The sequence below is a fragment of the Crinia signifera genome, chromosome 12, assembly GCF_055691185.1.
Source record: "Crinia signifera chromosome 12, ASM5569118v1, whole genome shotgun sequence".
In the NCBI taxonomy this organism is placed as follows: Eukaryota; Metazoa; Chordata; class Amphibia; order Anura; family Myobatrachidae; genus Crinia; species Crinia signifera.
The window spans coordinates 80,007,508-80,018,772 of record NC_139228.1 but is presented as its reverse complement, the minus strand read 5'-3'; the positions used below and the strand labels follow the sequence as shown (position 1 = coordinate 80,018,772).

The 11,265-nt window shown below is 41.7% G+C and overlaps 1 protein-coding gene across 2 annotated transcripts in view; it reads right to left on the bottom strand.

Moving 5' to 3' along the window:
- Positions 1-4,602: 4,602 nt before the first annotated feature.
- The window catches only part of LOC146049902 (uncharacterized), an 82,250-nt gene continuing 75,587 nt past the window's right edge, over positions 4,603-11,265 (bottom strand). For both annotated transcript variants that reach the window (XR_014466231.1, XM_083166581.1), the window contains one exon: positions 4,603-7,240. Coding sequence is in view for 1 of the 2 variants with exons in the window: in XM_083166581.1 (XP_083022707.1) it covers positions 6,864-7,240 (377 nt within the window). In the remaining variant the exon portion in view is untranslated. The remainder of the gene's footprint in view (positions 7,241-11,265) is intronic.

Sequence of the window (11,265 nt, the reverse complement as noted above, 5' to 3'; positions counted from 1 at the left end):
GAAATGTAATAGGATGAGAGAATCAGAAAGTGAGAGATTTGGTAAGACATCTCCAGTTTTTTTAAAGCGGAAATCATTTACACTGCAAAACCAGTTTAATTTTTGCAGTGTAAATTATTGCCGCTTTAAAAAAACTGGAGATGGCTTACCAAATCTCTCACTTTCTGAATCTCTCATTCTATTAAATTCCAACCAAGAGCTGAAAATCGGATTTTTAGTGTGAAAATGCACAAATAAGATGAGTGGCGCCTATTTTTTGTTCTGATCGGCTATAGCTTAAATGCTGAGCGGAAGAATTATTACACCAACAAAGAATTTGAGGATCCAACTACCAAAATATAGGCTATTAATAGATATTAGTCAGTTAAAGAGTCCATACAGGGCCCCGCAAGTCCCTCACGATAATGTGACCAATTACTAATTGGCAGCTACAGGGACAGCCGTATTAAATGGGTATTAAAGCACATTCTAAGGTCAACAATAATCAGTTTAGCCCATTAACTTATGATTGTACACCTTACTTTAATAACACAAACTTAAAAATCTCCATCAATTTTGTTGTAAAATTAATTCTAGGATTAGGGGTCTTGAAGCGTTAACTTCATTAGTTTCATAGTAGATCCGCCCCCTCTAATCAGGAAAACATCTCCTAAATTTATTCTGTTACAGATCGCATATTCCATTCTCAGCATGTTCCATTCTCAGGGGTAAGAGATCAGTGTGTGAATTGTCAGATCCGGGTGGAATCTCGTACCTGTTAGGCTGACAGACAACAGCAAACCACCTACAAGTAATGGAGCTTGACGCCAACACCCCATCAATCTGGAGAGGGGTGGCGGGATAACACGGGAAACGTTAGAATGGACCAATAGAAGACAGACTTTCATATGTGTGTGTTTCCAGTACCGTTGTATGTATCTCTGAGCGAGATTACTTCCAATCACCCTTTGTACGCAGTTCAGAGAGGGATATTATGAATAATGGCAAATGTGTGTGATTAACCACATTTTCATTTATCCCTGTGGATGGCATTGTAATTATGTGTTTATATAAATGTAAATATCCACATATAGGCACTGAATATATACACGATTTCATAGCAACACTGCATTGTTTACTTACCAGTTCTCATCTTATTTTCCTAAAATAAGGTAATTAAAATGATTCACTCCTGATCAGCGTATGAGAAAAATAAGTGCGTGGGAATCTAAATGTTTTGCCTCTGGTGTGACAGTAAATAGAGGCTTTCCAGCATGTTTTTATTTTATTTTTTAATTTAGCCCTAATCTTCCACACTGCAATTTGATGCCTCCAGACAAACACTTCATCTCCCTTCAATCTGTGCATTATTTTCAGTGTTTAATAGGAGGTAATGAATCATGTTTTTGTTTCAGCTGAATGTTGTTTCACATGAAGAAATACAATTAGAGTTGCAGCTCCCAGTGTATACATATATATCTAAAATAAAAGGCAATATAAATGTAATATTATTGTGCATGAAAAAATAAAACATCACACGCATAATTACAAATGCTCATGTGATCTGTAATATTATTTGGACTATTTAAATCAATAAAACATGGTTTGGATCATAGCACAATGATAAATACATTACACAAATCCAGATACTTTGGGGAACATTTACTAGGACCAATCAGATACTTTTATGTTCTAGAAGGTGCTAAAAAAGAAGTGGATTCTGATTAGTTGCCATAGCAACATCTCACGTGATATAGAACTCCCATCTTAGTAAATTTCCCTCATTATGGGGGGTATTCAATGTCAGCCGCTAGTCCCGCTATGCTGTTTCCGAAAGCATTGAAGACGAACTCCGACAAAGCCTATCCTGTCGGCAACTCTATTAATGGCACTAATGAATTTAAATGTAGGGTCTATTTTATTTTGAAATAAAATAGACTCTACATTTAAATTCATTAGTGTAATTTATAGCATTGCTGAATGATAGTCAATAGGTTACCCTAATATGGTCATGCATTAGGTCAACAGGGACAAGAGGTTGACGTTGTCAAAAGTTTGACATGTAAAAGGTCCACAAGTTCAAATGGTCAACATGTTCAGATGGTCAACAATGACAATAGTCGACAAATATGGTCAACACCCATTCTTTTAACTTTTTCATCATTTTCTGTCGACATGGCCTATGATTGGGAATAGTAACCTTACCCGTGGTGAACAAAGTGAGCCTCGCAAGGGGACACGGTACAGTTATTTGACTTACATATGGTTACATTTACAAAACGACACCAAGAAAGTATTTTTTGTAAGACCATTTCAATGTCGACCTTTTTGTTGTTTGAACCTTTTGTATCTGATGACCTTTTGTGGTGTCTACTTTTTTCATGTTGACCTATTGACCCTTTTGACCTTTTATCCATGTTGACCTAATATCTGGCAACCTATTTGTGATCAACCCAACCCAATATCTATTAACCTATTTGTGGTCAACCCAAATGATCCGCACCCCATACATATGATTAAAGCATACAATGAAATACAAATAAGAACATAACTTCACACATCACTACATAATTATAGTGCTCACATTACATAATTCTGTAGAGAATACAGAATTCTTCCTGTTGGCACCCCACTGGGTTCTGCCCAAGACCCCCAGCTCTACTCCTTCCCGTATGGGTCCCACATGGTTCTGTCCAAGCCCTTCTGCCCTTCTCCAAATACACTGCTTACCTGGGAGAACTCATCGGTTTCATCAACCTCCAATACCACCTCTATGCCGATGACATACAACTGTATCTCTCCTCTGCTGACCTCGTCCGTTCCATCCTCAATCATGTATCCAGCTTCTGCCTCGCCATCTCCTCCTTGATGCCTGACTATTATGTGAAGCTTAACATGGACAAAATTGTACTCAATATCTTCCCCCCTAACCCCCCCTCCCCCAATCTATTCTTGATAACACCATCATCTCCCCTGTTACTAAAAAAAAGAAAGAAAGAAAAAGAATAATCACTCAAGGTAACCTACCTGTCGCCATGTATTTTATCCATCTATGGGTTTATGGAGGCTTCCCATGTATTTCATCAATGCATACACACACACACACACACACACACACAACACACACATACACACTACACATCATTGGAAAGAGAGAACAGTGTAGCAAAAGCAAAGACTGTTTTTCAATATCATGATGTAGATTATTTCTCTTCTGGAAGGCCGGGCATCCATGCATAATAATTTGTTGATTTATCAATATCTTAGTGATGTGTGCAGTGAGGTGCATCTACTGAGAGGTGTGAAACGGTGGTGTTGCTTGGTGATTATACAAGTGTTCTATAATAATTAAAGATCATTTACGAATGAGCAAACATACAACATTACAGCACAGGTGCGTTGCCTGCAGGTAGTAGTAGTAGTAGTAGTAGTACGTTTATTTATAGGTAGTGTAAGATTCTGTAACCAGGGGCCCCAGGGCAATGCACCTGCTGCGCCAATGGCAGTTCAGCCTCGGGATCAAGCAAATGTAGATGGAGGCATGAATGTTCCTTCGGTTGCACACATCAATATCAATATTTCATATTGTGAGACCATATTTTGATTGACAATTATTGATAGAGGATGCATTTACATAACCATTACCTAGTTGTTACTTTTGCCACCTAGTGGAATTTGCTGTGGGCTTTTTCATGTATTGCAAACATAAGCCTATGCATTCAAATACACAAAAATAATAATTAATAAAAACAGTTTATTTTTCACTTCCTTTAATGATTAACGAGACATAAATAAGAATAGACATAACATTACAGCATGTTAGTGGAAGACTATAGCACTAATGTAGTGGGGATCTACCATGGGCCGTGTAGCCGCACACGCAATCACAAAAGGCTAAGTGCAAGCTTGCAAGCTGAACGGCGGCTCCCAAGATACGCACATATATATATAGAGTAGTTTGGATTTAGGCGGCACTTACGGATTTCTGTAATGCAAAATTTGTTTATTGTGACTCCAACATGTTTCGGGCCAGGCCCAACCTCAGGGAACAACGAGGACGGGTTTGGCCCGAAACATGTTGGAGTCACAATAAACAAATTTTGCATAACAGAAATCTGTGAGTGCCGCCTAAATCCAAACTACTCTACACAAGGACCCCAAAGTCCGAATAGGAGGGCACCGGGTCACTAGGAAGTGGACATCAGCAGGAGTTCCGGGCATCTTGGTCCATCACACATATATATATATATATATATATATATATATATATACATATATAGAGGCGGGGAAGAGGCAAGACTTAGAGCTGATGCTGCCTCTTGCCTATAGTGTGACTGTGACCCAGGTCGCTCAACCCTTGATATCTGCACACTGTCCAGCAACCAGTTCCGATCTAGGTCAAACCCTTCTTTTAACCCGGGTCAGAATGCCGGGTTGCTGGATCCACTTTTTTTCAAATGGCCCATTCACGCAGCACAGAGACCCAGGTCGATCCGGCAAAAATTCAGGTCGGACATGAGTTATTTGTGAGGTGTGAAAGGGGTATTATACAGCTATTTTATACATGAAAGGTATATATTACATATATAGTGTAAATTAGGAAGAACCTAACTTGTTCAGTGATTGACCCCTAAGTGGAGAAAGAGAGGTTTGGTTGGGTGGAGGAAGGGAGGAGAGAGTTAGATAGTGATAGAAAGAGGGAAAGAGAAAGGGGGAAGAGAAAATGAGGGACAGAGAGAGAGAGAGGGGAGCGGAGAGATAAGGAGAGATAAATATTTAGCAATCTGCTTTGAACAGCTTCCGATATTGTAGGAACACTGACAGTTCTGCTAGGGCAGAGAGAATTCCAGATGAGTGATTCCTAAAATACAGGCTTGATACCTGTTTTTCTCTAATCCTGCAGAATTTGAAACACTATTGTTTTGAAATATAGGACATGTTGATGAAAAGGTACCATCAAAACACTGGAGCGCCAGACCCAGCTGATTACATAGCATGGGCTTTTTGTATCTGCAACCTTGTTTTGGAAGCATTTTTTTAAAATCACGTATATTTATTGAATTTCAAAAACAAAACACATCAATGCATAGTCAAGTGGAAAAAAAAGACAAAATACTGACAACAAACTGGCATACTTTGAGATTAAATAAGCACAGTAAACTGAAGACAACAAAGAACCTGACTCCAGAGCACACGCGGTTGCATGAGCAGTGGTGGACTACAAAAATACGCCAATGACTCAGACACTGTCTTGGGCGAAGAGGCATCTAAGCCAGCATCTCACATCTGTATCTTATGTACCATCAAGCAGAACCATCAAGAACATAGGGTGCACATGAGTTACACCATTGAACCTCTGTGCACCCCTAGCTGTATCTGAATGAACATCTCACATAAGACCCAGGGGTCTTTAGCTGTGGATGACTTTTCAGTAGTGGACTATGGTACGCCCAGAAAACATTCCCCACACACCTTCATTATTCTAGCCCCCCGCTAACTCCCCCAAACACTCAGTACCTGTTACGCACTTTGTGAATACATTATTTTTGTGCATGCTGTCCTTAATCAAACACTAAGCGTGTACATTATGGTTTTGACACATGCACTGAAGCAGAACATCGCTCCACTGCGGCCGCCATCAACATTTCATCATATCTCAATTAAACCCAAAGTATCTACATTGAACAGTCATTAATGGAGAATAGTTGTGAAGTACATTAATACAGTATATTACACAGAGGTTAAGAGAACAAACAGTAACTAATAAAAACTACTGCTAAAGAAACACCTCCAAGTGTTATAGGTTCCCACTGAACAAACTTGATCAAACTCGGGAAACGATTGAATTAACTAAATCAGGTATTAAAGGGCCATGCTTCAGCGCAGTTGATATAAATAGTACCTCGGTAAATTACATTTAACCATCTAGATTCGAGAATGGATATCCTTCAAATGTGGACTGTGATGGGGGAGTTTGGGAGACTTTGAACTAGACCTATGCAAGAAGAATGAGAAGCCATCTACTGCCTGGAAATACACCCTTTGGGCCTGATTCTAGTTTCCATGCTCCTCTGCTTGTACTCGCAGGGGAGCGATTTTTGCCATAATGTGCATGTGCTGGGTGGGAACAAGCACAGCAAACTACAAATTCGCCATACCATTCGCACGGCGGGAGATTGGGTGGGTGGGGGGGGATGAGGTGGAGGCGGATTGACACACCCATGGGAACCCCCAGCGTTTAATGGGTATTCCCATGAAAACGTTGGACGTTCCCATGGGAATGAGGCAGTGATGCGTCTGCAGGGGGCGGGCAGCTAACATCCCCGGATGTCAGCTGCCCGCCCTGTACTCGCACTGGGCATGTGCGCAAAGCTAAGACACCTGAGTTGTGTGCTCGTTCCACATCATTTGATGGTCAGTGGCTATGGAATGATGTGGTCCTCACCCCCTAGCCTGCAAATGGATGTTTATGCAAAACATCCATTCACAGCCGCGCAGGCAAATTTGTTTTGCCAGGGGGGCTTGAGGCATTGCAAAGGGAGGGTGGGCTTAAACTCATGCGCAGCGCTGCGAAATTTCGCATCGCTGCGTGTGAACCAGAAAAAGGTCCTTTGGCCAGTACAGAATAATAACATATGTGTGTAAGGAACAGTTGAAGACATCACTAACTCCTAAAACAGATTTTAGGGTTGGTTAAGCATAGTCTAATCCCAGAAGTAGCCACACAGTCTATGACCTGAGACCAGAAATCAGCCCTTGGAATACAGGACCAAAGCAAACACCAGAATCCGGAGTTGTCTTTCACATTCTTCATCAGCAAGAAGGGGAAAATTTAAGCCAGGGTGGAAAATCCAGAGAAATGACCCGTAAGTAATGGGTTATCATTAAATTGCATGAAGACAGACCAGCATGGACATTGCCACTGCATAGTGCACATGAAGTAGCAAGACATACATTCTGAGATGAGAATTGCCTCCATGATATAAAACAAGTAATGTCCTGAAAGTCTCCAACTTCTGACAGGACACAGTGGGTAATGAATGTGACACTAATAGTGGATTGCTGCCGTGGAATGCATAGGCGTAAGGTGGGTTATCGAATACCGCACCCTGCTCTCCATCATGAAGAGGTGGTCTGGAGTGCCAGAGAGAGGACGTGGTTTCATGGCACACCCCCATCATCATTCTCCCGAATCTGGACCTCAGGTCAGCTCTCCATCTTCCTTGGTGATGTCCTGGTGCCAAGGGCAGTGGAGAGTGTCCTGAAACAACACAAGACAAGTAAGCCACTAGTTGGACATCAGAAAGTAAAGAATTGGATACGAGACCCATATCTATGGGGGAACAGGTATGATGAGAGGAGAAGCAAGAGCTACACTGGGGTTACACTGTACCTGAGGATATTTGAAATTAATCATTCATTATTCTATTATCAGAAATAAGATGGGATAAAGAGAGCTCTTGGTGAACAAGGTGTTGGCTCTCTCCCAACTGATTTAGGCCATTATCCAGGACCGTATTAAAATCTAACACACAAATACCAGGCACTGTAGGAAACTCAGCAAACACATCACAGTAGCCATAATCACACTGCAGACCACCCACACCCTCTTGCTCCAGGGTTCTGCGTGGAATGGTGTCCTATACCACGAGGAAGGGACTTTTACTGAATCCAAAACACAAGGATCAGATGCCAGGAGGATGACATTTTGCCTCATTTTCAGATCTATATTTGGTGGTAAATACCGTTCTGGGTCACAGCTGTACTCAAATACCGGAAGTTCAGGTGGTTAAGGTTTCCAAGGATACCCAACCGCGCATCTCCACTTTACATTGACACAAACTCTAAGATTAGATGATTTTCCTAGGCTGATCTTTACACACTTGGGAGCCCTGTTTTCAAAATATGTATGTTAGAGACAAGAAAGGATTTTCAAAATAATAGCAATGCTAAAATGGAGCTATTTGTATTGCATTTACTAGAACAATTGTAGGAGGCATATAATTTCTCTAAAAGCATGTTTAACCCATTTGTTTTATAGTGATACAAAGGTGATTTGCACATCTCCGTAGAAATACCTGACAAAGCTCGCCTCATTTGTATCTTCTATCAAACATTGTATTTACTGTAATGTTGCACCGTTCTACATTCCCTGTGTCAACATTAATCTTCATATATATATATATATATATATATATATATATATATATATATACTGTATATAGGCTTGGAAAGAAGGTTGTGGCACTCGGGAGACTGGATTCTGTAATTTATGTAACGTTCAAAAGTACATGTTGGTCTGTACCGACACTTCAATGCACTAACAGCATTTTCTTCAAGGTAGACATGTACAAGAAAATGATATCTATATATATCTATATAGATATAGATGTATATATATATATATATATATACTGTATATTAGAGAAGAAGGAAAATGTGAGGTGGCCAGGTGAGACTCTAATAACTTTATCAGTACAAAGGTATATAAGCTCACATCCATGACATAAGGGATAACAATCATCTCAAACAATCAGTTCCACACTGTCCTCAGTAACTTTGTGCCTCTTGGTCAAGCAATAGGTGGGTCACACGCTGGAAACGCCGCTGACAACTCTCTTTTCTCCTTCTTTTCTACTAGCTTACACTTCTATCTCTTGGTTGGGCTTATGAGGAGGAGGCTACACGCACGAAAGCTAAAGCTATAGCACTACAAGTAGACTGGTCTGTTCATTGGTTCGTCAAGGGGGTTTGCGCATATTTTTGAGTGAGCTGTGAGTAAAGTCCATGAAGTGCTGGCCTGATCGTTTGTCTACATACCGATCATAATTGGGATCATGGTTAGGGATGTAATGCCGCACAAGTTCAGCAGGAGTACGGGATGCCAGACGAACTTGGGCATTTTTTGAAAGGGGCAATCAGTTGCTAGGCTTGGTTTTGCCTGGTAATTGCTCCCAGGCTATAAAAACCTGTTCAGGTCTAGGACATGCTGCTAACTTCACTTTTGGGATGTCATCCGCCATGATTATAAGGTCTTAAACAGGATCAAAGCATTGGCTGTTACCTGGACATCCGACAGTATGGTATTATGGGTTCAAATCTTTTTGAAGCACACACCCTGTGGGCAATGTTCCCCAGTGTTGCAAGTAAGGGGGTACGGCGTGGTACGGAGTACCTGTAAGAAATATGTTGCAGGTACGCAGTACCACTTACCCCCTGACCCACTGTCAATTCTATTTTTATGTTAAGTCTAAATATAATGCACCCGCAGCCTGCCCACTCAGCATTATGAATGGTGCTGTATGAAGCTACCGGCTACTGCTGATTTAGCCTGTAACAATGACAGGCATCAGCGGCGCCGACAGCATGAATAGCAGGCGCCACAATTGTAAGCACAAGCTGCCTGGCTCTCCCCCAAGCAAGAGCCAACCCACCCCCAGTAATTCCCTGTTTCTCATTCCCTGTCTCCTGATGCCATGCCACTATTACAATTTAGTCACTCCTCTAGCTTTGTGTGACCACGCCCCCTCATGACACATGGCCACGCCCATTATTGGTGGAGGCTATCAGTACCACTAAGAAAAAAATTCTACTTGCACCACTGATGTTCCCTCTAATTTTACGAAGGCTTTGTGCAGAAAAAGATATTGGCTGTGCAACTTTGGAAGGAAATGTACATTTTTGTGCGTCACATAACGTATACAGGCCTAGGTTTCGAGTTCTGTTGAGTTAATAAAGCAATTTGAATGTTTACAGACTTCACACACCACACATATAGACTATAGCAGTGATTTTCAACCTTATTAAACTCGTGGCACACTAAAACAAGATTTTAACCTTTGTGCGCTCAGTTGTAATGTCTGTGCGCGGGCTCTGCGAGTTGTGTGCACGCGCACACGCGCACAGCTTAGAGGGAACACTGCCTGTGGGGGGGGGGGTAACAGGGTGTTATTGCAGGCTTTGCAGAAGCATCAGTGTAGCAATGCGGGGGGGGGGTTAGCTGTTGGAAATTAGCAAGTTGACGCTTTTTCTAACTATGGAGAAAGAGCAGTACCGATCGGTGATTAAATTATTGTTTTTGGATGGGAAGACATGTGAGTTAAGTTGGAAACCGTTTATGGGGACTTTTCACTTTGAATATTTTTTGGAGTGCTTGAAAAAGTTGGGATATCATTGGGCCAAGTGTATCGAGTTAAAAGGGGACTATGCTGAAAAACAAATCAAAAGCCCTCCCCCCCCCCCCATTTTTTATTTTTGCCCAACACAGGCACTTATCAATCACCCCTCGTAAATAAATCCAGAAAGACAAATGTATTGGGTTTTCACAGATAGAGAATAGCTCAAAGCCTGGCCAGTCATTTTTGGGTGTCCTTATTGCAGGATAGAACAATCTTCCATGTTGAGTATATTCGGTTTTCCACTGTATAGAAAGTAAATTTTGCACTGCAAACGAACATCTTTTTATGTATAGTTTGTAAATACTGTACAATACTGTATAATGTATACTATGATGGCTCATTCCATATGGTTAGGGCAGAACTAAAAACGCATAAATAATGAATGGGTCCCGTAATCCTCAAGCCTCAAGCCCAAAGACACTAAACAGCTCCCCAACACAGCTGCAAACTGGAACTTGGTTAGAGGACCAACAATTGCGCACTCCCTGGAGGTCATATCTGCAAATATGCCTGTGCCAAACCTACCGGACAAACCTCCCTATCTCCTTGCACTGTGAGTGACACCCAATGGCCACAACCTGCCAGGTCTGTTTTAGAACGTGCAATTTTGCAAAGCAACACCGCAAGAGAACGTTACTGAACAACATCCCTGTGTCCAACGAGGACCTACTGCTACTGACCAACTCACTAACACTAAAAGCCCCATAGAAGGCTAACGCAAACGCCATACTGGGCAGTGTTGCCTCATACGCACACTCTGGAACTGTACCCAAAGCCCCAATCAAGCCTTTTAGCAACTGCAAATCTATAGTCCTATGGGAATCCGCAGGAACAGGATTCACCCTGGCCCACCCCTTCATTGCCTTAGCCAGCATGAAGGACCTAGTGGGATACTCTTGATGCAGCAGCTGTGCATGAAAGGACATGGCCCCTTTCGACCTACCCCCTTGAAAATGCTCCCAAACAAAAGCCAACAATTGATCCTCCAAAGACTCACCTTCCCAAACATACCTACACAAGAAGGACATCCACTTGGTCCAAGCAGCCTCATATGCCCTATGCATGGAAGGGCCCAATGCATTCCTGGCCAAGGCAACTATACCGGCTT